Consider the following 26,464-nt stretch of genomic DNA (forward strand, 5'->3'; position numbering starts at 1 on the left):
AAAAAAGTGGAAGTAATAAAAGAAATGGGCCGTTTCAGAATGACTGCTCCAAAGCAGTCCCGTAGAATTTCATAACACAAAGGTAACGTGAGGTCCACAGCTCTGACTCACCAGGTTTAAGCAAATCACCAGACATCCTGGCTCCAGCTACACCAAAAGCAGCCACCTAGAAATACATCTCCTCGACAAAAAAAAACATGTTTGAAAAGGCAAGTAACAAATGGCAAGCAGTGTGACCTTTAGTGAAAGAGTGAAGCTGACTCACAAATTGAAGTCAGGCAACGTCAAACTAGAAACTGAAACAAACTCATCCTTGGATTTGGATCCTAATGGATACAGGACTGCGTCTCTGCTGTGTTTCTCTCAGCAGTCTAGATAGCTAGATCAGACAATGATGCAGCCTGTATTTAATGAGAATGAAATGTTAACCTTGACAACTAGAAGACAAATTCTAACTTTAAAGATGCAATTATTTCCCATTCCTTTAATATTTGGTCTATTTTGGTTTGCAATTTCTTGTAATTCAGTAGCACTTTCATTGCACCAAACAGATCAATGTTAGCCACTAAAGTGTGTAAGCCTCAAGTATGATGCTGCCCGATTCTGAACTTCTGGTGACTCCAGCTCAATGGGCTGATCCACAATTATCTGTTATTTTTGGAGCAGTGGGGCTATACTCAGTCACACAAATTACAAGACACAGTTGCATACGTTGTCTTCTAAGAATATGTCTTGCAAATATTTGTTTACCCATATTCTTAAATTCCTGGGGTTTCATATACAAAAAGAAACCCCACCCAAGATACAATGCAAGCTTATGTCACGTTCCTGCAAGGCTCTTCATCTGTGTTCAGTTACATCTTGATTTTCTCCTTTGCTACCTGCTGTGTGTTGAATCCTCTTTCTCCTTCCATTTACAACTATGTGGCAGAAGGAAAATAGTTCTGCTTAATACAGATCCAAATTGGCTTTTTAATAACCTCATTAAAGAAACGGTCCGTTTCAGCCCTCAAAATTTGCCGCTGGTACCTCTGCACCTTATTACTAAACCTCTACCTGAAACTGAAAGGGGAAAAAACGATAATAGGGTCTCAAAGACACGCTGCACACGCTGCCTGTCATGTACACGGAGACCACAGCCTGGAAATCCACTTACTCAGTGTAAATCCAGTTCAGTTGTATTGACTTTTCTTTTCCTCACGGTATATTAGTGCTCATGAAAAATCTTGCAGTGAAAGCCCTAGAGAAGAAATCTTTTGTCCACAGACAAATGCACTTCTCACATTCTGCTCTATTACAACAGGCAAAAGAGCCAAAGCGTTGTTCCTACTTTTACAATAATCACAAGGCCAGATGCTCAACTAAGACATAAGTAACACACGGGCTTTGTTATGGACACTTTCTCTGGCTCTAATTCAGTGCTATCTCCACCCATTTATTCTCTCCTCCTCCACCGAACGTGTGAACAATTATGATCAGTCCACTGAAAATTTGACTGCAATTCTAACGTTCAGCTCCTACAAGCCACTAGTCCACTCTTTCAGTCACCTCCAGACCATTGCTACATGTTAATTTACTCAAGCCAAATCTTCCTTTCTGTTCATGTTTTTTTTCTTTTTTCTTTTCTTCTTTTCTCTCTTCCTTTCCTTTCCTTTTCACAATCATTTACCAAGCCAAAAGAGATTCAAGAGACAAATGATGGCGTCTGCAAACAACTCAAACAACTCCATAGAAGGAAACAAACCAGCGCAGGATCAGAGAGGCTGTTATGTGTCAACACAGTAAATACCTGTAGTCAAACTCTCAGCTGGTGTAAATCAACCTGTCTCCATCTGGGTTTATGAGGGCAGTGCAACCTGATGCTGAACACACAGCAGAAAAACCTTATTCATATTGAACTACAACATTGTAAATCTGAGAGAGTATTAACCCTATCTGGCACCTATTTCAATCGACGGCCAAACTCCCATGTCCCCTGATAGGGAACAGCCAGCAGCACGCTCCATGCAAGGACGTATGGGCCCTTAATACCACCTCAAAGCAGGGAGCCCCATACACCCCCTCCCTTGCCCACCTCTCTCGGGGATCCTGGAGACATTCCCAGGAACAGCAGCAGCCATGCTTACACACCGCTGCCTATGCGAGGAAATCCGAAGCACGTGAAACGTACAGTGCACTCTATAGCAGAGGATGGCAAGCCACAGGTGGGTTCTCCTGTTATTCTAGATCATGTAAAAAACATGCACATGGACACATTAAATATTTAAAGTTTCCTACCCTTCAAAAATCACAACTGCACCTAGCTTGTAGTAATCCAAAGCCATAGCTGCAGGGCATCTTTCAGCGGCCTAAGTCTGGTGTTTGAGTTATACAGTTTCCTTTGAACTACAAGGAGAACTACAAATATCTGCTCGATCAGCTCCGCTCTTCCTCCGAGGCAGCTAAACTGAGTGCCAAAGAGTTCCTGTGACAGCACACACAGCCATCGGCATCCAGGAGAAAAACATGGGTTCACCACACCAGGAGTCCAACAGGTTCTGATGGTCAAGGGTTAAAGATCTAACCAATGTTTTCAGTTATCCAGACCAGCAAGAGAGAGATTTTGGCCAAAAATGTTTTCTTGCATATTTATGGTATATTGACTTCTGACTTGACTTTACTAATGGCTGATCTCAACTGCTTCAGCAAGGAACTGCAGAGAAAGATTAGGAGTCTGATCTCTGTCCCCCCACCCTCACAACTGCTGGTGAATTCTTGAGGAACAAGCACCCTACTGCCAAAGTATAGACCAGTCTCTAATCCGCCACCTTAAGAAAGGCGAGACAGACATTTCTTTGGGCGAAAATGGAAAAAGAAAGATGACCCACGCACTTGAAGAAATATTCTAGGGGTCACCTCCAGTCGGTTGTCTCCTATGGCAGCCTCTACTCACTGCCTTTTCTTGTTACTGTTTTCCCAAAATGCAAGCACTTGCTTGCCTGACATTGCCAGTCCCTCTAGGACTGAGTGCAGCATGCAAAGCCCCATCCAAAAAGCAAACAATTACCAAGAACAAAGAAAAAAAGAAAAACTAAACACTTGACAAGAACGGATGTCAGCGAGCTGATGGAAACACTTTGGCGTAAAAAACGTCATCTGCTTAGCTCAACATCGGCTCCAAGAACCGCCGCGCTTCCTCAAACATCGACTTTTGTGTCTGGCTCGTAGGCGAGCCCGGAAAGGGATGCTAATGGTTTGCTTGGTCAGGGCACACGGAAAGGAAGGAGAGGCAGCGAAGGAGCTGCCAGCTGCGTCCCCTGCTTCAGGAAGCTCAGGAAATTTCAGCTGGCCAAGCCTGCAAGGGCTCTGGGATTACAGCCCTTCAGTGGATGGGGCTATTTCTTTCTTACGGGATGTTAAAGGGCAAGGAGGTTTTGACTGACACACAGCAGACCCCAGAGAGAATAATTAGTCGGTCAGCCTCTTTTCCCTTCCCTGCCCTTCTTGAGCATCTGCAAAGAGTCTTTAAATTTAACCTGCAAATGCTAATATTTTTCCTTTGTAGTACTGGATTGTTCCTCTTCAGGGCTTTTACGTGCACTTTCCCTTTATGCAATGCTAACTCCCATAATGGTCAATAAAGGCTAGTATATTAGTATGATAAACTCATGTTCCCAGCCACGCAAAGAATTCAAATTGAATTAGAAAGTCAGCCTATGTTCATAAAAGCAACACTATTGAGCAAATGGAGCTTTACTGCACTACGTAACAGTTATCACGTATCTTTGGGTTGTTGTCAATTCTTCATATAAATACTTTAAATCACTTAGACTTCGTTTTGCACACTGTATAGTGAGTCTCTTCATAATCAAACAGTATTTAAAACATTTACTGCCTTGTTAAATCTAACAAGTTAGATTTATTGGGATAGTCACTTTCCTTAATAGCCAATTTAGTAAAACTCAATGTATTCATTGATGGATAAATATATAATAGGCGGTTGTTAAACCTTAATAAATATGTTTAATAGTCAGCTGGCATTTTCTCTCAATGGCAGCACTTCCTCTCGGCTGCCAACAGGAAATGCTGCTCCTGAATGTGCCAATTCAGCCCACATGTAGGGAATAAACTGATCTAGAGGAGCAAATGAGAGCACAAATTTCAGGTAGCTTTCCCGTGCTGCTTGTCACAAGAATTCTAGCTCAGCTTATCCTAAGCTCCCATCAAGAACATCAGGTCTTAAATAGCACACAGCGTAAAGAAGAGTATGAGCTACTGTGTTTGCCTAGATTCCATACAAGCAATGAACCAGGACAGGAAGGGCAGCTGGCTACCTGAAAGCCACAGAAATTATATTCATGTATTATTATTGCAATTTACAGTCTTACCGCACTCCTTGTTTCATGTATATCATGCCGCATTCTCTCACCCCACCCTGCCACTGTGTGCTGATCGACAGATTAAATTATGATGCCTCGGCTGCTAGCTAGGGGATCTAAAAGGTACTCTTTTAAGGCTTTTAGGTACCTAAGAAAAAACTTTAGAGTCCACGTCATTAGACAACTAAAAACCTTTACAAATCAGGCCCTTAGCTCAAACTGTACAACTTTATGGCTAAACTCTGCAGGTCCCAGGATCAGTTCTCCAAGCTGAAGGCAGCTACTGCATACAAATGAGAAAAACCAGACCAAAATACCTTCAAGAGAGAATGTATTTGTACGCTGGGCTGGGAAGTTTGATCATAGCCACGACACACTCACCTGGGTGGGATTATACAGTTCCTGTAGTGGGCTTCTGGATCCTTTCCGGCAGCAAATGTCCATCCCAAATGGATTTCTACGCATTACTGCAAGGGGAAATTGAAATTAATACAGGTTAGCAACACTGGTTAGCAGTAACCTATTGCAATACCTACAGCAAGAAGAGATTTTTCTGACAGGTCAGGGGATTCTAGACAGTATTGTGTCTTAATTCCTGATTTTACCTTTCCCTAGAAATTGTCCGAGAGCTAAATCATTTCTCTATTGTGGAAGTTACTTTAAAAAAAGCTCTCTGGTTCCCCTCTTATAAAAGCTGTTATCCAACAACTTCCAGCTTGGGTGCACAAAAATTCAGGCATAGGGACCAAAGCGACACAATTTTCAGCAGTGCTAGGTACCTGCTTCTCTGATCATCAGGGAAGAGTCAGATGGATTCCTATAATCAGCATCTGAGAGGCAACGTTTGAGCCTCTCTCAGCCTAAATACAGAAGTACACAGGAACCTAATATTAAAACATCTGATTTTAAAGCTTTTGGCCTAACTCTTTGGTTTCTCCTACAACAGACGCTCAGCAGTACACAACCCACATACAGTCAATCATTGCTGCACTTCTTGTTACAAACTCTATTTTGCTCTACATATTGCAACTGAATATTTGACTGATCCGAAAACCAACATACGCTATGTCATCCCAGTTGGAGAGCAGCAGGTTTTCAAACCAAAGGCTTTGTCAAAGGTCTGACGGAGGAGCATTTTGGACGATAAAGTGTTTTCAGGAGAGACCTTGATCTGAGCCCCAGCAGGCGCAGAGATCACCAGTTTCAAGTTAGACCTTTGTGGCCATAAAATTCTACATAAGGAGCCATTCGGCTCTGATCACCCTCTATAGATACGAGGAGAACAAGAGCTTGCCTGTCCTTCTAATCTCACGTGGCCCACATCATCCTCTGCAAACACTCCTCTGCCCCAGCTTGCTCTGCTAGCTACGGAAGGAGCATCAGCAATCAGATGCCCACATTGGGCATCGCAGCAAGGGGAAATTTGTCTCGTCAAGGTTTAATTAAGACACAACCAAAAGGAAAGAGGAGATGATCCTCCTGGGAAGCCAAAGGCATTAAGCAGAGTTGGGCACGCTTTTACCACCGCCTGCCACGTTTTGTAATCAGAAACTACTGAAGTGTCCTACAGCGACTGTTCTGAGCTGCACCACTTGCAGACATGATATTGCATGCTTCAAGCCAAGAGTCAGAGAATACAGTCAAGTGACGTTTTAATACAGAGGGCTGATACGCAATCATAACTGATATGTCAAGTAGCATGAATTACAGAAAACTGTATACAACTCCAGTCTGGAAACATAATAGATTCCTTCACTCACTTCAGATCTGTTTTCCAATTGAAGGCAATTACCTAATAACGTGCCGTGTTGCTTTTCCCCTGAGCAAAGAGAGACTCCATGGGTCTTGTGGCAGGAGCCAGACATATATTAGTAAACAAACTGGCTAAATGTTTTTATTTTCTTCACAATTAGGGTGGTAATGTTACTAGAGGTTATAATTTTAATTTACATGTTTAAATACCTGACTAACTTCCGAGCATTTTAGTCACACAGCCAAGTATTGCGATTCCTTCGGTTTTGTGCTAATGTGCCTTTTTTGAAGTTAACTTAGAAGGTATTTAAAACAGTTAAAACTTCAAAAAAGATTTTGCATGAGTAATGTCAGCTTCCAGTGGCTGGAAGTGTTTTTAGGAAGGAAACACTAAAGTGAGGGTGCGAGACATCCAGCAGTCGTTCTAACTACAGGGCTCCTGTCCATCCTGCCCCGTCTGTCGGCCCCCTCCATACTCTTGTACCAGGAACTGTGTCCAGGGATGCTTTGAAAATCATTTTGTAGCCCCCTCACCATTACAAGAAAACTTTCTAAAATGGAGCCTTCCAGTCAACAGCAGAACCCATCGTTTCCATTTCAAACACCAGAGCAGGGGGAAAGGGAGAGGGGAACGTTTCAGTGTAACCAGGTCATTAGACTGTGATTAACCAGGATCCTGAAACACTGATGCTTCATTCCAAAATGAAGAAGAATAAATTCTAGTGTGGTGTTCCCTAATTTATTACTTAACTTTTCATTTCCATTAAATACAGTAAACAGCAGCGTGCATAAATGTATCCCTTCCCGCTTCACTTAGCCAGCAGGTATCAACACAGCAACACTTTATATGCAGCAGTAACAGCCATAAAGATTACATTATTTGCACAACACGCAAGATTTGATTCCCAGATGTAAACAAACAAACAAACAAAAGGCAACTGTCTCCCCAGCAAAAGCTAAGTGCTAATGTAGAACTTTAGTCGCGGAAGCCATTAAATCCTTTTTATGATTCCCCATATTACTTAATTGGTTTGTTTCTTCAATAAAGCTTTTAGAAGAAGACTGCGGAGTTAGCACAGCAACACCGCAGCTCAACGCGGCACTCGGTTCCCTGTTCATCGGCGTCAGGAACAGCACGCCCTGACGCAGCCGGACACAGCACCTCTGCGCACAGCTGGAGAATACTTGTGCTGGAATTAACTGCAGCATCGAAATAAAGGGGAGCGCTCCCCTTTCCTCAGCAGAAATCCCACTCGCGCCTTCTGCAAAATTTTTCTTTAGCGAATAACGATCAGGAATGTTTATATATAGTTCAACACTTGTTGGCATGCCCATGGACAAACTCACTTCTCAGGGCTCCTGCAACCAGTTTTCTACTGTCTCAGCTTCTCTGCGGCAGTGTTTCATTTTGTGAATGACGTGACCTTTGTGGCCTGAACCTCATCTATAGCAATGTGCAGTAAGAAAACTGTAATATGGACGTTAACTGCAGCTAAAGTAATTTTACGAACACTTTCACTAAGACTCCGTCACACTATTGTGGTAGTGAAAATTAAAAAAAATCAAGCCCTTTATCTTCACCAAATCTTCTTACTAACATAGTAAATATCTAAATTTACATTTCATGACTTGGGCTGATCTCCATTCATAATTACAGTTAATTATAATCTAATGATAAGTATTGCATATGCATGGCTCCAAGAACTGATTAAAAGATCACGTTCATGCACACTAAGTGTGTGAAGCAGCTGACAGCAGCATTTAATGCCTTTAATGATTAAAGAGTGGTGTTAATACTGCAACTGCAGCAAAATCAGCAATCCCCTGAATTTAGCCAGGACTGTGAGCGAGTGAATGAATTGTTAGTTTGTTACTTAAATACAAGAGCTGTAAGAACAAGACCTTTCTTCCATCTCCAGGAATGATTTGTCCAAAATGCAATCTTGGCCCATGTTGTTAAAATCTGTGGAATCACTATTCATTAATTTAATAGCAAGTCTGGAGAGCATGTTATCTAGGCACCAAATTTCAGTTTCTCAAGAGAGAAAGATAAACAGTCCTGCCGAATTGAAAGCTTATCAACATAATAATCATCTGTGTATATATACATAGAGAGAAGGAAAATACACATGCAAGCCTTAAATTATCTCAGAACAGAAGCATCCATGCATAACTACTAGAAAACTCTATTTACACCCACTAGTACGAAGAGCAGGAATTTGACCTGTGAATTACAGTGCGCTGAGCACGAGAACACAGTGCTCCCCAGTCAAACCGGCCTCTGGTATCTGTGCAGAAAAAAAGTCCAGAGGTTTTGCCACAGTTTTGATCCACTAGATGACTATGAATTAAAATGTAGATCCCTCAAATTAAAAACACCTTTTGGAAAGGCATGGTTTGGGAGCATACTGAGAGCTTGCAGGTCATCATCCAGGCCAGACTTTGAAACTCCTGCCATGGTCCAACAATCGATGTGTTTACCAGCATCTCCTCCCTAGGTCCCCCGGGTGCTGGACCCGGGATGGCAGAGGCAGGGTTACAAGTGACAGAGTAAATGCACATGGCAAAGCACCCACTAGATCTTGGCATCTACGAGAGGGGATGTCACCTCCAGGTTGCATCTAGCCAAAGACACAAGACAACAGTGCCTGGAATAAGGGGCACAGATGGGGAGGGGCAACGTGCAGGCAGGCAGGCATGGTATAAAGCCTTCATTTTTTTGTGTGACATTTCAGAGACTGAAGATCATTCACATGTAAACACGTGAACCAGGCTTAAGTTGTCACCTCTACTTGGCAGAAAGCATTTATAACACACTTGGTAATCTACAAAGACCCTGTCCCAGAATGGGAGACCTCTGGTATTCCCACAGGATGAACAATGATGGGAGAAAATACTAAAATAAGAAGCCACATCAATGCAATTTCTTTCTCTCCTTATCAGGAGCTACAGAGAATCTGAGAGAGGGGACATGGTGGCACTTCTCTTGGGAGAGTACTGGCCTGAAAAGGTATGTGAACACTGGGACTACGTAGAGAGAAGAGAAAAAGGGGGGGGGGTGATCGGAAACAAGACTCTCGAAGGCTTAAAACCAAAAAGGTCACCTTCTCACAAAGTGTCAGAAGGGCAAATGAAACCATTTCTTACAAGCCTGTGTGGGATCAAGTCACAGAGGAGACTCTGCTGGAAGAGACACACAAAATAATTGTCACTTTTCTCACTGGACTTACAGAGACAAACAAGTGACATTTCAAACACCGGGTGCGTGCATTCAGCAGCCACCTATATCACTACCATCCTACAATCCCGTAAATGTCAGAGGCTCCCATTTCCAAGACTTCTGTAGAATAAAAGCTCCCCGACTGCTATCCAGCAATTATTTCCTACTTGGTAATGTTTAATTTACATTGCTTGGGCTATTCTAATTACTTGCAAGATTTCAAAAACCAAATGTAAAATCTTTACCTCTGTTCACTGCCTCTTAAATTAACTGTCTCATATTAGCAGCCTTCCAGTACCTGAAGGGGGCCTACAAGAAAGCTGCAGACTTTTTACAAGGGCATGTAGTGATAGGACAAGAGGTAATGGCTTTAAACTGAAAGAGGGTAGATTTAGATTAGATACAAGGAAGAAATTCTTCACTATCAGGGTGGTGAGGCAGTGGAACAGGTTGCCCAGAGAAGTTGGGGATGCCCCACCCCTTGAAGTGTCAAGGCCAGGCTGGATGGGGCTTTGAGCAATGCGGTCTACTGGAAGGTGTCCCTGCCCATGGCAGGGGTGTTGGAACTAGATGACCTTTAAGGTCCCTTCCAACCCATTCTATGATTCTATGATTCTATTATATTACAAATATTTGAGAAAAGTTCTGAGGACATATTAATATTTAATTTTTCATTACATCGGTCTAAAGTACAAAGACAAAATTCCCTAATACAGCATTGCTTAAAGCTGATACACATAATTCATTCCACCTGTTTGGGATACAAGCCACTGAGGAAAAAGTATGCATTGGCAGCGGTATGTTGAGACTCCCATCAAAGATGGGATCCCGTTCTTTTTTTAAAGAAAGAAGCTATAGACGAGTCAAATATATTGCTTTTTTGGTCCGATTTATCTTCTTTTTTGAACTGATTTCTCTACGAAAGGCTGAAAATTGACAGCAGTCTGCTTGCTTCTTTTGGCTGAAGTACATTGCTCTCCAGCTAACACTGCTGTCCAACTGGCCAGAGTTAATGCTTTCCATGGAGCATCTTACTGACAGCAAAGAGCAGGTACATAACCTCATACCTTCTCCTAGATCCATAAACAACCAGGTTAGGGCTTAACATTCACCTAAACATCCCCTAACCTAGACAGAAAAATCAGTGCCACCTGGCCCAGGCAAGATAGCAGCATCAAAACAGTTACTTGTACCTTTGGCGTCTCTAGCCACGTTTCAATAAGCTACTGCCCTCAAACTTCCTGAATTTTTAAAGCGAAGCAAGAATAATTAATTATACTCACACTGAAGGTTTAGAGATTCTCTTCAGCTAAAGACTGGGACATGGTTTGCCTTCCAAACTCTCGCATAGACTTCTGCTATGACCCCAAAGCAGCACAGAAAATTACTTCTATCGGGCACTGATAGAAGCACTGAAATACACATTCAAATAACTATACTAAACACCTTCTCAGAGACACTGAGACATCCATAGCTCAATCATAAGCATACATCTGTAAATGATATTATAAAACTACTGCTCCATCTGTACTGGCAAGAATTATGCTCAGGGCAAACTGGTCACATCCGAATACAAACCTCGCAAGGCTCAACTGGACAATATTTTGCACATGCAACACTCTTGAAGCATGAAAACACTCAGGGCAAAGTTGAAGTAAGTGACCCTAGGAAGCAGCCCTTTTCCAGAGTTCGTCAGAGGCTCTTAGACTGAATTTTTTTGCAATTTGGAACATCCTGTCCACATACTTTTCAGACACTTAGCTAAAATCATGCTGAACAAGCTTGTCATTAGTAACCAGCTTGTTCTGCTTCAGGAAAACGAGCCTTCCATAATAATTTACAACAATCCGCTATGCAAGACTTCACTTCAGCCAAGTCCAAACCGCAGGCAAATTCGGAAACTCAGCGACAAAAAGACTACCTCATTTCAAACTTCATTAAAATTCCTGTGCTCCCTTCTACAGACTAATCAGGCTAAGGACACCGAACAGTAGGAAAGGGTTAATTTTTAATCAGCGACCAGGAGCATGAGTAGTGAATGCAAATGCTCTCACACAGCACTGGCTCCAGAGCCTGAGTAAGGAGACTTTTAGGTAGCTCTCCCGGCAATGATTTATGAAGACTAATCCTTCAGCAGCGGTTCACAAAGATCGACGGATTGATAGCAACATCTCGTGACATCTGGGGCCTTGTGCTTTGCTGTGTTCAGCTCAGGATTTTAGACTAAATTATCGGTCCTTCATCCAGAGACCGCAGGTACAAGGATTTATGACTAAACTCTTGTCTGGCCTCTTTCGTTTTCTTAAGGCAAAACTGCAGCTTTCTTTGCTGGAGCTTGGGAGAGCTATTTTTAGAAAGTAAAAATCAGATTAGGTATTCTATGTCAGCATGCCAAAGTCTTAAATGCAGAGAATGAGATAATATTTACCCTCTACATTAACGGAGAACCAGATTTTGCCTCACACCAGACAGTAACTAGCAACACGGGGTTTCACTCAGCATGAGAAACAAGCAAAAATCTGTGGCCAGAGCACCTTACCCTGTGTAACACCGCTGTGCCTCACGGACAAACTGACAAACCAGAGACCTCCTGAGCTGGATGCTGTATGCACATAGCAAAGAAACAATCCCAAAAGCTCCAATGTTTGAGAGCTCCACCTGAGGAACAGAGATGCTGTATTTGGGGTTAGCAATACTGGTTCATTGATTCAGCATGTCCATCCTAGCCTCCCCTGATGTTTCCACTCCCACTCAGGTACCAGAGGGACTTACTAAAGTAAGACTGTGGATGGATATGACAAAACTGAAGGATGAAAAATAAAGAAGAGGTCACACCTTAGTGAAATGGTTACGGCTGAGACAAGCAGCAAAGCCGCTAGTTGTGGGACCAGGGACCAGCAAAGTAATAGTCCTCAGGTCACAGATCAGAAAAACAGAGGCAAAGAGGTTAAAAACTTCCACAAAGCAAACTAGTTGCCACAGATGGAATTAATTCTAGGGAGCGAGGTGTCTATTCTAAGCTACTCATTTAAGCTCCTACAATTAACGGGGAGCTGCAGCTGCAGAGATGGGTGGCCCCAGCGCCTCTGGAGGTGGCTCCCCGCCTTTCCACTGACCAGCAACCCTAAATGTCGACGGCTGAAGTTACGCTAAATAAATCCTGGCACAGCAAGGAACTGAATCTTAACGTTTGTCTCTAAGCCCTAATCACTAATTACAAAGGTTGTAAATGCCTTCCAAAGAATAGAGAGATCTTTAATTTCTTTTTGCTTTAGACACATTTCCAGAAATAAATTTGTATTTTATCCTGTTTGTTCTCAGATTAGCATGGGGATGGGTTTAATTGGGCACAGTGGGGAAGTTAATATCCTTGGGTGAAATTATGCCGAGACTTAGATCCTTGGCCACCCTACGGACATTGCATGTGGCATAAATTAGCACAACATCTTTCCTGTTAATGAACAATGAACAACCTTTTCCAGTAATTTTTTTAAAATGCTAATCCATACGGAATTTCTTTAGAAGTCTCAAGAAATTATCCACAAACCTAAATCAAGAGACTTTTCCACAGGCTTTACTTCTCACACGAGGAGAGCTCTGTTTATCTCTGTCACACACAGGCATACGCTGCTTTTAATGCAGCAAGTTTTTGTGGGTGCAAACTACAAACTATATTAGACTTGGTCAGAACTTTTCTGACACAACCTTGTTTCCTCTGGCATGAAATGCAGATTCAGGGGCATCACAATACTTCACAGGTCAGTTCTGGATGGATCGCTGACCACCTCAGCCGCCTGCTCACCTCTGTGTCTGCCCTGGTTTACACCATCCATTAGCAAAGCCAGATGTCCCAAAATGTTGATCAAAATGGCCTACTCCTTTTCTCCCAGAACTATTTCTAAGTCTTCATAAATAAAAAATTATTTTTTTTACCATCCACATGAACTTAAGAAGTTCTTTGTTTCCTTTTTTCTTTTTTTTTTTTTCCATGTCAAAGGCAACTTTCTACAAAGGAACTAAGAAACTAAGGAATTGTGACCAACTTTAACTACATGTATTTCACAAGCAAACGTGTATTATGAATTTGCATGAAGGAACACTGTGGATCCAGTATATCAAAATGCAAAGAAAAACTCTCTTTCTGGACATCATACTTTTTCCTACTTTTCCACTACAAGTTAGCCATGTTTTTGCAAAATGAGACTGCAATAATCTGGGAAGGTTGGAAAATTTCTAGTGAAGCCTACAGGTTTCCAAACATGCCTCCCTCCAATTTCTAGATACTCGCTGTAACAACATCAGCAGGCACATCTGCTGCTGGGTTCTCTTTATAGCACAGAGTTGAATGCTCTACTCTGTTCTTCTTATCAGCCTAGTTTTCAAGCCTGTAGATAGTTGGCTATATCCCATCTCTCTGATGCAAGTTCAAACAAAAACTGTGTAAATGTAGGTCCAGGGGAAAAAAAGCTACATTTGCATTGTCCTAAAAAAAGAGAAGCTAGATTTCTCTTTCTGTATTTCCCACTACTTCCATTACACTCCCAGTACCAGTCTACTTAAACACGATGTAAGAGCTTGTTAAAAAAAAAAAGAAAAAGGGGGGGGAGTGAGCGAAAAACCTTTGAACGAGGAAGGTTTCTTTAGAAAGCTGTAATTTTAAAAGCATTTATCTTGAATCACGGTCAAAATGAGAATGACGGCTGCTGCAGCTGCAGTCTATTTGAGCTACTGTTTCTTTGCTGTTCTTCAACAGATGTGCACTGAAGATGAAACACAAAATCATATTTGCTATGGATATACTCAAACGCACAGCAAGCCTTCTCACAAGCCAGGCAGAATAGAAAATAGAGCTGCAGCAGTCGTTTTAACCTGGAGCAATGAGAGGCTCAAGCTTTTGGTCTCTGAACTTCAGGCAGAAGTATTGCACCCACACATCTGCACACCTGACCTGACACAAACACAAATCAAGGCTCACTAGTCATTTCTGTCCTAGCAACATGTCCAGATGGACCACGATTTACTGCCTCTGAAGCAGAGCCCCTGATATTTTTAGTGCGATTCCATCCTCCTGATACTTGACTGTTACTTATGAACAATAATTTTCTTTACAAAAAAGAAGCGTTAAACAATTTGATAAGCTGGAAAGAAAGTATGAAATCCTTCAGTAATCACTTCCAGAGCAGTCATTCATTATGGCAAAGAGGATTACGACTGCAGCTTGTTGGATAAGCAGATGAGCTCTTACAAATTAAGGAGGCTACTTCCTTGGCAATGCGAAGGCCAAATGCTGATATTAAAAGGAAAAAAAGTACCACAGACAGCAAAGGCTTGATTCTGCGATTTGCAAAACATCCAGACTAATAATTAATACACAGCTGGGCTTTGCTGTCTTATTCCAAGAGTTTATTCTGTTTAATACTTCTAAACTCCAAGTAATCCCAAGGCACACAGACACAATCGGCCTCTCTGCAAGATCTTGTACTTTTCCAACAGCTGGTTATCGCCGCAGCTGACCGGGATCAGGGAAGGTCCGGGTCTGCAGAGCACTGCTGGGCCACGTCCAGCCCCATCGGACCGTGGAAGCTCTCCTCCAGTGCTCCTGCCTTCTTCCAGCAGGATCTATACATCCGTACGCGGAGGCTGGGAGCTGCTTTCACACACTCTTCTCTCTCCGTTAGCAACGAGCTGTACACAGATAATATTACTTTCAGATGTAAGAATCCCCTCATGCAGCAGTTTTGAAATATTCCAAACCACAGATCCTTCAAAACATTTTACATATGAATAGGACATTGTTAGACCCAGGCTGCACTTCAGCACACAGAAGAGTAAAATACACATTAGCACTATAAAACTTCATCTCAGTTAGCATAATCTCTATTTCCATTATAGAGCCCAGCTTTACAGCCAACCTCGGGTGACGTACTGAGCACTCTGGATCTGTCGTTCTCTAAGGAGAAATTCCCCAAAGACAAGAAAACCAGTCAGAGCAGTGAATGTATGTATAAGCTTTCAGTGCCCACTTATCTTTCAGTGGTTCTACTCCCTTCCTCTGTCTCCTTCCATTGCTCCCATCGTTTCAGTGAGTTCCATTAAAACCTTCTGACACACTTTGTCTACAGCAAGGAAATGCAGTCGTGCCTCTCACATACCCGAGTGGATGGGCCAAGCACACCAACCCCACATCCAAGAGGGAAAAGGAGTGAATGAGGAAAGATCTTTCTGTGATTTTCCTTCCAATGAGAGCATTTAAAGGAGACCCAAGCCAGGCAGCAGTTGCAAATGACACCTCTTCTGGTTTCACTACCAAATAGGATGCTGGATAGCCTAAAAATTTTAAATTGACTGAGACTCTGCCTGCCAATATTATGGATATGCTATATAGCACGGGACAGTAATATATATGAGGCCACTGTGCAAGTAGCTTTCTTCTGGATTAAACAGGAATGAAGGAATCTCACAGTATTTCAAGGCTTAGTTTCTGAGGCTACAGAATACTGGATACCTATCTGGCCTTTACTGGTAATAACATTTCATAATTAGCATGCAAAATAATAAGCTTTGGTTTCAGTCACTAATAGCCTGCCAAATGTATTGTGAAATTTCTAGTACTGTTGCAGCTGGCCACCAGTAAGTATCCCCAATACAGGATCACTCTGACAGTACGACTCTGAGGGAGACAGACAACAGAACTGCTAGACAGAAGCATGGACTTAAAAGTTTTTGCATAGGAATCAAATGCTGTTCTTGCACGTCTGAGGTCTCACGCAGAGAGGGATACAAAGAGCAGGAGAGAAAGGAAAAAAGGAAAGCACCCTTTCCAGAAGACTTCCCTAAAATAATGCCCAATTAAGCTGTAGTTCATCTTTCAGAAAGGCAACTCATCTTCTTTCTAAATTTGCCAGGAGTGGAAAATCCACCTTGGGAAACCGATTTGATGTCAAACTCTCCTCCCCAAACATATCCTTTTGCTAATCCGAATTGACCTATCCTCACCTTCCAGCCGCTGGATCTCGTGGTGCGTCTGTCTGCTCCTCATGGCCATAGCTCTCTTTTCTATGCAGGAACCTATATGTTATGATCAAGGCACCCCTAAACTTTCCATCGTTCTGCAGCAAGTTTTCTAGGCACTTCCTCACTCTTCTTGCTTTCTTCTGAACACACTCAAAGATAACACTACAACTTGCTGAAACCGGGGTGTCCCCACATGACACGGCACCGCAGCAAAGGCTGCGGCAGGACCCATACGACGAGCAAGTACGACCTCCCCTCTCCAGCTCTCTGCTCCACCCTTACACGTGCCAGGGTGGCATTAGCTCTCCTGTGGCCCGGGAGCAGGCAGGCCAGCTGGTGAACCGCCATCCTCAAACCCTTTTCAGCCCTCCCTTTCAACAGAAGAGGGTCCTCGACTCAGTAAGCATCACTTAGATTTTATTCCTCTATACACTCACCCTTACTAAAATTCACATTATCTGCTGCCACCCAAGTCACAAGGTATTCACAACTCTGTATTAATGGCTTTTTGTTTTCCTCCTCTCCATTTATCATTGCCCTAACATTTGCACCCTCTGTAAACCTGATCAATAAATGACTATGTTTTGTTCTGAATCATAAATTAGAACATTTAACTAGCGTCAGCCCAAAATCTTGTCCCCCAAGGATCCCATGGGAAATGTATCTGCTTAGTGATGACTTCCCAGTTACAGCTATTTTTACAAACTGTCAAATATTTTTTAAATCAGTATTATGTGTGCCAGATTGATATGCATTCACTTGCCAATTTAACGTCTGGTTTATTCATTCCCATATGCACCTGTATAGGAGCAATTCTGACATTCAAATATTGTATCATTAAAACAATGAGGATCATCAGCTGGGAGAATTCATCTTAAAACATTTATTTGTGGGAAATATTTAGGTTAGTTGTCTAGCTTCAACCTTCTAAGGCTGCAGAGAAGGCTTCTGTGCAGTCTTGCTTTGCTCTCAACTCTGCGTGGGTTAATTTTATCACAAGTTCTTGAAAGCTGAAACAGCGAAACTGCATTTTAATTGAAAATATTTTACACTTTCAGCTTAAAAATATAAAGCAGAATAAAAACTACAGTTTAACTGATGCTTTCTCAAGCCACAGAGGTGAATGGCAGACAGGACTGACCTGGAGGGAAAAATCTCAGAAGGCTGCTGCTTTTGGGGTAATCCTTACATTCTATGCTGAAAACTCCATTTGTCTTGATTAAATATCAATCAGGCATTACCAAGGAGGCACATATAAAAGCTGTGTTGAATAATAGAACCCAACAAGTGAAAAAAACTGATTTGATTTCACATTTACAATACGGAATTGTCACATATTACCCCTTTCCAAGCTGAGATACAGCATCTCGGCTCCATGAACTCAAACAGATCTCCGTCCTTCTACACGAGCTGGGAATCGCACCTGAACTGTCTATGGTTAAAGGAAGATTTACCAAGATCAACTGCTTGAGTCCTCAGCAGGCAAAGCAGTCAGAGCATTTTCTTCAGCTGGGAAGGACAGCATTTGCATGCATATGTGCAGCTATTCATGAAAGTATGATATGAGTGACTATATTACATCCATACATAAGTGAATATATACATGCATTATTGATGCCGACATAGCACACCAGTGTTTTTCCCACCACCAGATGCTGGTATTTTTTTTGTTTTGTAATTACTTCATTTTCAAGAGTTGTAACATGCTGCATCGTGTTTTATTGTTCAAATCCAACAATTAAATGGCAGTTTATTTTGGTTTCTCTTTTCCATTCTCTATATTTTGCTCCTATCTATTTCATTACAGAGTTTTCAGGCTGAAAGCTTAAGTAATATTCAGAGAAAATGGCAATGTGAATTTTTCATCTAATAGTAGTCTCTTATTTAATAACCTTCTTTTTCCAGAACACACCACTTTTCAACTCTTGTATTTAATCAAGCTCTTGACATAATATTTTCCTGTCAAAACCTATTCTATTTTTCCAAAATCTTTATCCTCTCCTCCCTGACCTTTTCTTCCCCCCTCACCAAACTATTCCCTTTGGCACTCGGCGGCTGCCCCTACGCATCCCTCCCAATCTTTTAAGCTCATTCCCCGCTAACAATTTCTCTTCCCTCGCCTCTTCCAGTCTTCCACCACCATCCAGCTCCCTCCCACCGCTCTCCCAAAGCAACGAGCCAAGAAAAACCCCAACCTGCTCCCTAACCCAGCCACCGCGCCAGGAACCCGGGTCCCGCTCAACCCAGAGCAAGGGGTGGCAAAGGGGGCAGAGGAGGTGGCAAGGGGTGGTGGGGAGAGGAGGTGCTGAAGGCACGGGGGCTTGGCTTCACTTGCTCAAGAGCAACCAGGAGACAGCCCTCTCCCATGTGTCCCCCAAGGCTTCCAGGGCTTTAATCCCATCCCTGGGCCTGGCACCCCTTTTCCCCCACCTCGGTGCCCCGCTCCCAGCTCAGCGCTGTCACTCCATGCGCTCCCCTCCTCTATCCCCAGGAGGCCCCGTGCACCCAGGGGCCCTACATTAGCTAAAACACATGAAACGCAAAATAATGAACAAAAGGCTTGAGAGGCAGGCAAATTACAAGGCCAAGAACTACAGCGCAGGGAGGCCAGTAAGCATGCCTGGTTTTATTTATAGTTTTCACTCGGCGCTTTGTTTTTCCTGCAGTTAAAGCAGTTAAGAAAGATGGCAGAGTTCGAGGCCGGGAGTGTTGTCACAGGCGCACAAAGCACGATCGGACGAGAGGTTCGGCAGCGATGCTGCCAAGCGCTTCCCCGTTTCTCAACAAACAGTAGTTCTTCCTTTTCCATTTTATACGCTCGCTTTCAATTCTCTATCCTAAATGTTTCAACAAAGAGCAGTCACCCCCTCATACAATTAAAGGCCGTGAGCATGGAAAATAGTCCAAGACTTTACATGTTACTTTTTGACAGGATGCACAAGAAATGTGGTCTTCCCACCAAGGCTGCACTCCAGCTAAAATTAGCGTCAGAAAAACAAAGATTTCAGGCAAATACAAACAGCCTTAGAAATGAAGATCGCCTTTACCTCAGCTATGAATGCTTTCTTGAAATGTGAACCCTGAACAGAAAAGAAAATCAGAAGACCTCAGGATGATAACCCCACTGTCATTAACCTTGCAGAAACCACTTTTGCTATACTGCGTTTGTGGAATGCGTGCGAATTTCAAGTGAGAGGTGAATATGTGCGTTTAAAAAAACAAATCCAAACCACTAGCACTGGCTAATTTTGCTGCTCAAGACCTTAGCGATATTCTTTTTTTGTTGTTTTGCATTGCCCACAAAATAACAAGGGACACAAAGGCTGTAGATGAGGATGTGTGTGAACCTGAAAAATCAGAGCTTCTAACCACCCTGAGGTAACTGCAATGTAAGAAAAAGAGTGCAGGGTGAAGGTAACCAGTGATTTTATTTAGAACCTCCCACATGAACAGGAATAATTCCAAGCTCTGCAGATGTTCATTTGTGTCCTCCTTATACGGTGGGGAAATTAAAATACAGGGTGGTTTGCTCTATACTCCGCTTACAATGTCAAGACGATTTAACTGTTTCTGTTGCAGCTGTGCTGCTTCCCTTCAAAGAGAGGACAACAGCCCTAATGCCTACGTCCTCCATCAGCCCACCCCAGCCCCAGGACTCAGAGGACCTCATTTAAGTCCTGCCTCACTGAGGAACGTCCTTTTAAGCAGGAGGCTCTCTTTGCCGTCCTCTTGCCATACTAGTAATGCTACTAAGTACTGCAATTCAAATAAACTGTCTTAGGCTAAAGTTCAAGCTCTTAGGAATAATACGTGTTTGGGGATTTGGTGTGAGCTCCTCCATAAGATTTCACTTGTGGCTTTTTCTTCCAAACACCCTGATGGCATCATCCAACTTTCCAAATATTAGCCCCACAACAACTACTGCTAAACACCAGTCTTGAGTTGGACAACACAGCATCAACCATCTCTTTCCAGACCTGTTTTGCTTCAAAAAGTCCCTGCTGGAGCTGGTTCTTTGCATCGAGGCTTCTTTGTGTGGAAAGAAAAGAAACCTCTGGTTGCATTCCCACCCTATTCCACACAAAGAAGCCTCAGAGAAGCCTCCTCATGGCCAGGTGGGAGCTGAATCTTCTGGTCTCCCTCCGCATGGTGCTCAGGGCTGGGGGCAGGTTGGGGCACATCCCAACCTCCTCGTCCCAAAAACCAGCTAGCGGTCAAGTCATCCCTATCCTCAAGTCAACCCCAAATAAAACACACAGGACAGGGAGAGAAAAGGGGAAAGAAAACAAAAGCACAGTGAGTCCCAACCAAACAGAAGGGTTTCTCTCCCTCATCTGTTAGCTCTTCTCACAGCCAAAACACAGGAGTTAAGCTATGCACATGACTAAGGGTTTCCAGCACCAGGGGTTTCCCAACGCTATTTGTCTAATCAAAAAGTCAACAAGCTACACTGGGTTTTTTATTGCAAGGGCAACACTGAAGAAAGAAACCTCAAGACTTCATTTCCTTTCTCCCATGTTCTTCAAATAGCATCTGTTTGTTCACCGCAGACAAAACAAAACACAGGCTTCTTCCCTCCCTTTCAACTAGAGATTAAGATACTCAGACTTTAATATTGAGAAGCGAGTGACCAAAATGGTTCTTCCAAACCCAAACAGCATTTTTCTTCCCCACCATCCAGACACAACATGGTCACACCAGTCACCCCGGCTCTGCAATCTCCTTCCACAGCAGCAGCAATGCCATTTCTCCTCCTCCCAGCAAAGCTTAGGCCAGGATTAAGGGGGTGAGGGGGGGGGATATGTCTGAAACACAAAAGGTCTTTTACTGGCCACATCAAGTCCAATATGAGAGATGGGAATTATAAAAGCCAAAGGAAGACTTTCAGCTTCCCAGCAAAAAGTAGCCATTAAAAGCGGCCATCAAGGCCAGGCGCCAGGCTAACCATGCGCAGGGTGACAGCCAGTCCCACCACTTGTCACTTAGTGAAATCACTGTCTATGCACTAACGCCTCAAACAAGCACTTAAATACATCTTGCTCCCCAAATCACACCAAGAGGAGACAAGCGGGATGAACTGCAGGCCACCCACAATGGTCACTAATGATGCAATTTATTTCTAACAGATATGACACCGCAGCAACCGGCATTGCTGTTTGACTTGAGAAATGTAGAACATGGCAAGAACAAACACTTCTTCCTCCCTAATCACCTCTTTCCCCTTCCCACGACCTCTCTCCTCTGCAATGGAGTAAAAGTTAGTTTTAAAGAACTGAAGAAAATGGGGAGAAAATGATGAAGCAAAAATAAGACTTATAAAAAGCTGCATCTATTTGGCACAAATGAAAAAGAAACATTTTTAAACCTTCCAAAAAATGAAAGTTTCTTAAAAAAAACCTAACCAAATTCTACTACCTTTCTCTTTTCAATGACAGCCTTTACAGGAAAGATTTGTCCACTTTCTTACCTGATTCTGTAATTTGCTGCTGTCACTACACAGGCACCAGTGTTACTGAATTTACACAGAGTCACACCCAGGAGGTTTTTCAAAATACAAGTGACACAATCCAGCACTGAACACAACAACTTTCCTGAATTATGGCTGTTTCCTAAAATACGGGCTGGTACTGCACTGCTAATTGTAGCCAGTGGCATGACCAGCCCATGTCGATCCAAACCACTTCAAAAGAGGGAGCAGCAGCAAGAAGAGACTGACAAGCAGGGACACTCAGCCCAGATTTTGAATGGAAGCACAGGTTTATTATTAGGTTGTTGTTTTGAGTTATACTACTGATGCCTTAGCCACACTGACTAAAAATAAAAGCACAGTACTTTACAAACCCTCCGCCTATCCTGATGCAAGCTGCTGCCCGTGTTCTACAGCGAGAAGGAGCACAGAATCACAGGATCATTTAGGTTGGAAAAGACCTTTAAGATCATCAAGTCCAACCATAAACCTAACACTACCAAGTCCACCACTACACCATGTCCCTAAGCACCTCATCCAAACGTCCTTTAAATACCTCCAGGGATGGCGACTCAACCACTTCCCTGGGCAGCCTGTTCCAATGCTTGATAACCCTTTCAGTGAAGAAAAATTTCCTAATATCCAGTCTAAACCTCCCTGGTGCAACTTGAGGCCATTTCCTCTCGTGCTATCCCTTGTTACTTGGGAGAAGAGACCGACCCCCACCTCTCTACAACCTCCTTTCAGGCAGTTGTAGAGAGCCATAAGGTCTCCCCTCAGCCTCCTTTTCTCCAGGCTAAACAACCCCAGTTCCCTCAGCCGCTCCCCATCAGACTTGTGCTCTAGGCCCTTCACCAGCTTCGTTGCCCTTCTCTGGACACGCTCCAGCACCTCAATGTCTCTCTTGTAGTGAGGGGCCCAAAACTGAACACAGTATTCGAGGTGCGGCCTCACCAGCACCGAGTACAGGGGGACAGTGACTTCCCTAGTCCTGCTGGCCACACTATTCCTGATACAAGCCAGGATGCCATTGGCTTTCTTGGCTACCTGGGCACACTGCTGGCTCATATTCAGGTGGCTGTCAACCAACACTCCCAGGTCCTTTTCCACCAGGCAGCTTTCCAGCCACTCTTCCCCAAGCCTGTAGCGTTGCATGGGGTTGCTGTGACCCAGTGCAGGACCCGGCACTTGGCCTTGTTGAACCTCATACAATTGGCCCCAGCCCATCGATCCAGCCTGTCCAGGTCCCTCTGCAGAGCCTTCCTACCCTCAAGCAGATCAACACTCCCGCACAACTTGGTGTCATCTGCAAACTTACTGAGGGTGCACTCAATCCCCTTGTCCAGATCATTGATAAAGATATTAAACAGAACTGGCCCCAATACCAAGCCCTGGGGGACACCACTTGTGACCGGCCGCCAACTGGATCTAACGCCATTCACCACCACTCTTTGGGCCCGGCCATCCAGCCAGTTCTTTACCCAGCGAAGAGTATGTCCATCCAAGCCATAAGCAGCCAGTTTCTCCAGGAGAAAGCTGTGGGAAACTTTGTCAAAGGCTTTACTGAACTCTAGATAGACAACATCCACAGCCTTTCCCTCATCCACTAGGCGGGTCACCTTGTCATAGAAGGAGATCAGGTTGGTCAAGCAGCACCCAGCACCCAGCTGAAGCTGTGCTGCTCGGTGGCTGGGGTCCTGTGCAGGCAGACGCAGCCTGCCAACCGCAGCCCCAGGCAAGAGGGAGCAGAGACACAGGTCACACGGACGCCCAGCCGGCTCCCCCCGCTGCCGTGCACACCGCAGAGCCCTTCCAGGGGAAAGCAAAGAGCGATGGAGGGGTCTGAGGCAAGGAGAGCACGGCCACAAGCCAACTTCACCGCCACTTGCCATGCGGCGATGACAGCTTGGAGTCGGCTGGTTTCAGGCTGAACTGGACTTTCCAGATCATGCAGCAGGCATGGAGAAGTTGCCGTACACAGTGAGCACGGGGTGCCGGGAGGGGAGAGCAGGGAGCGCAGGATGCTCTGCCAGGCAGGACAAGGAAAGCCAAGACCGCTGGTACCACTGCCGTCACACTGCATCGTCTTCTCTGCAAACATCGACCAGTCTGATCTCAGCAATGGGGAGAAAAATACCCCCATTACAGCAAAGGCCTGGGGCTGGGCCAAAAAAACATGGGGGAAGACCTAGAATAGAGTTAACAATGTCACTAGGGTAAAAGATGCTATTGAGGATTATATCTGTATGGAAGACAGAAGCGAACTAGTCACTGGTAGATAGGATTTATTTTCCATGTGTAAAATGCGAATTTCGCTTTGAAGTAAAGAGAAAAACTACAGAATTTTTTCAGGTAGCAGCAAGAGCAGCAACATCTTTTGTCTTTCTCAAATTTATACACCAAGCAACTACCCACATTACTCAGCACTGCTTACCTCTCACCTTCCTTCCCTCCACTATGAGCGACTTCAACAACTCTTACTCTTGGCCCGAAGAATTTTTGAGTTACTAAACTGCAAAATAGCCGGTATTTAAAACAAAAGAATACAGCTGATGATAAAACATACCACGTCTGAAACTGAGCATTCAAGAACAGCTTCAGCAAAAAATACTCAGATTTTAGATTCCCTACTGAAAAAAATCCATCTCTACTTTATTATTTGTCTGCATTTAAAATTCCTATAGAACAGCTCTCATTTATTTAGCAAGAGCTAACCAATCCAACCTGAGAAGTGCCTAATCCCATTACAGTTTTCCTCCACATGATCATCATATACCTTGTGCCCTGTTCTTAAATCTGAACATGCACTTCTCAAAGGCAATGGACTTGAGTCTTGGGCCAAAATTCTTGCCCAGGAAGCCAAGATGCCCCACAGTTTATACCTCCCCACTAGAGTTTACTTCTGAACTCCGCTTTTGGTTCCCTCAACAGTATTCCTGTGTAACCTTGGGGGTACCACTTCAGCCCAAACTCAGCAGTATACTGAAGTACTCGCTTCACATCGTGCACATGAGTTGAAAATCAATGCAAGTGTATTGACGCAGTCATGACTTGCTGAAGGTCAGGAAGCAAACTGGTGACGGAGCTGGAAATAAAACAGAGACCTCCTGATCTCAGGATCAATTCCTTTAACCTCCAGGCCACATTTGCATGAATTAACAAGGGAAACAATTCATCTGCAAGTGGTCTGAATCATTTTAGTGATCAGGTAATGTGTCCCAGTTCTGTCATGGTTACATTTGTTGGCTCAGAGCTCCAATTTCCACCCCCATGCCACTTGCCCAACAATTACTGTCCTCGGGAAAAAGTAATCAAGTATGATAAGGATGACAATCATAATTAGCTTAAAATACAGGCCTGCTGGCATGTATTGAGAACACATTTTAATATAAAGAGCTAATGTGAAGGGAGCAAGACTAAAGCAATAGAAATTTTAGATTAATTGAATATGGATATCAAACCCAAATTATGAGAAATGATCATTTTAGGAAGCGGTAGGAATTCCCTTTACATAAATTACTCCTTTAAATATTTAAAATCTCACTTCAACCTCAGTAGAAATGAATGTTTAATATCTGCTCTTCTGTAACCTGACAAAAGCATTTTAGCCCAGTCAACCCCATCCTGCTCTCAAAATATGGGCAAGAAAAGGTGGACAAAGACCAAACGAGGTAAGAAACCACCTGATTTCAGTCAGATAGCTTTGCCGAGCTACCTGTCATCAAGTAAATCACTTGCCAGAGAAGAAAGGAGAATAGACCCAAATGCTTGAAGGTGACTTTTTGTAACAGCAACCAGTTATGAATTATATCACATTAGCACCACTTCTGTATTTTACAGATTTTCTTTTTCCAATACATTTGTCTGTCTTCTGCCATTTTTCACAGTTAAGCAATTACTGGCCTGCTGGAAGGATGCCAGCTGTCAGTACTTCTGTCAAACTGACACTTCACAAATATGTAAGAGTCCGCATTTCTGATGATGAATTCCTTACCGCATGTGACAGGATAAATTACTGCCAGCAATACCTACACGACGACTCCATGGGTCAGTGGACTTCCCGTAAAGAGAGACAGGCAAGGTGAAAGGCACTGTCACAGGATGACAATTGCCACGTTATGGAATTTAAAAAGAGAGCTGGGTTTTTGTTTTTTTTAAATAAACTAAACTTCATTAAAATCCCAGCTACCAAAATGCCGCAAGCACTATGGCCATGTCCATTACATTGGTAACACGCGTGACGAGAGTCAAGCAGAGCTATGGGACAGGTCTTCATCAAGGCAGCATGAATACCAATACTAGGTTGCCTCTTCAACACAAGGGACCACCCACTGCTTGGGTCTTCCTGAACCATTTCAGTTTGGGTGAGAAACAGATGAGAATGAGCCAGGTGCAGCCCTCCCTTTGCATCCACACAACACATGCAGTGAGCACGCGTGTTCTGCTGCCCCGTCCCTGCTCTCCTCAACGCCCCAGACGCATTGGAGAGGCAGCCACCCTTCCTGGCAATTCTCTCTGCTGGGTCCTCATGACTTCTCCAGGTGCCCTCTCCCATCCCCATTACCCACAAAGACAACGTCTGCTGATTTGCAGGGAGAGAAACCCCTCAGCCATGTTGATCGAACCTCTCAGAGGACCAGTTGCAAGCCAACA

At 43.6% G+C, this 26,464-nt stretch overlaps 1 protein-coding gene across 2 annotated transcripts in view; it reads right to left on the reverse strand.

The window, feature by feature from the left end:
- Positions 1 to 26,464, reverse strand: part of CHST11 (carbohydrate sulfotransferase 11) — a 174,242-nt gene that overhangs the window by 91,282 nt on the left and 56,496 nt on the right. For both annotated transcript variants that reach the window (XM_075502404.1, XM_075502412.1), the window contains exon 2: positions 4,740 to 4,825. In XM_075502404.1, the coding sequence (XP_075358519.1) occupies positions 4,740 to 4,825 (86 nt within the window). The remainder of the gene's footprint in view (positions 1 to 4,739; positions 4,826 to 26,464) is intronic.

The sequence above is a fragment of the Mycteria americana genome, chromosome 1 (genome assembly GCF_035582795.1).
Source record: "Mycteria americana isolate JAX WOST 10 ecotype Jacksonville Zoo and Gardens chromosome 1, USCA_MyAme_1.0, whole genome shotgun sequence".
In the NCBI taxonomy this organism is placed as follows: Eukaryota; Metazoa; Chordata; class Aves; order Ciconiiformes; family Ciconiidae; genus Mycteria; species Mycteria americana.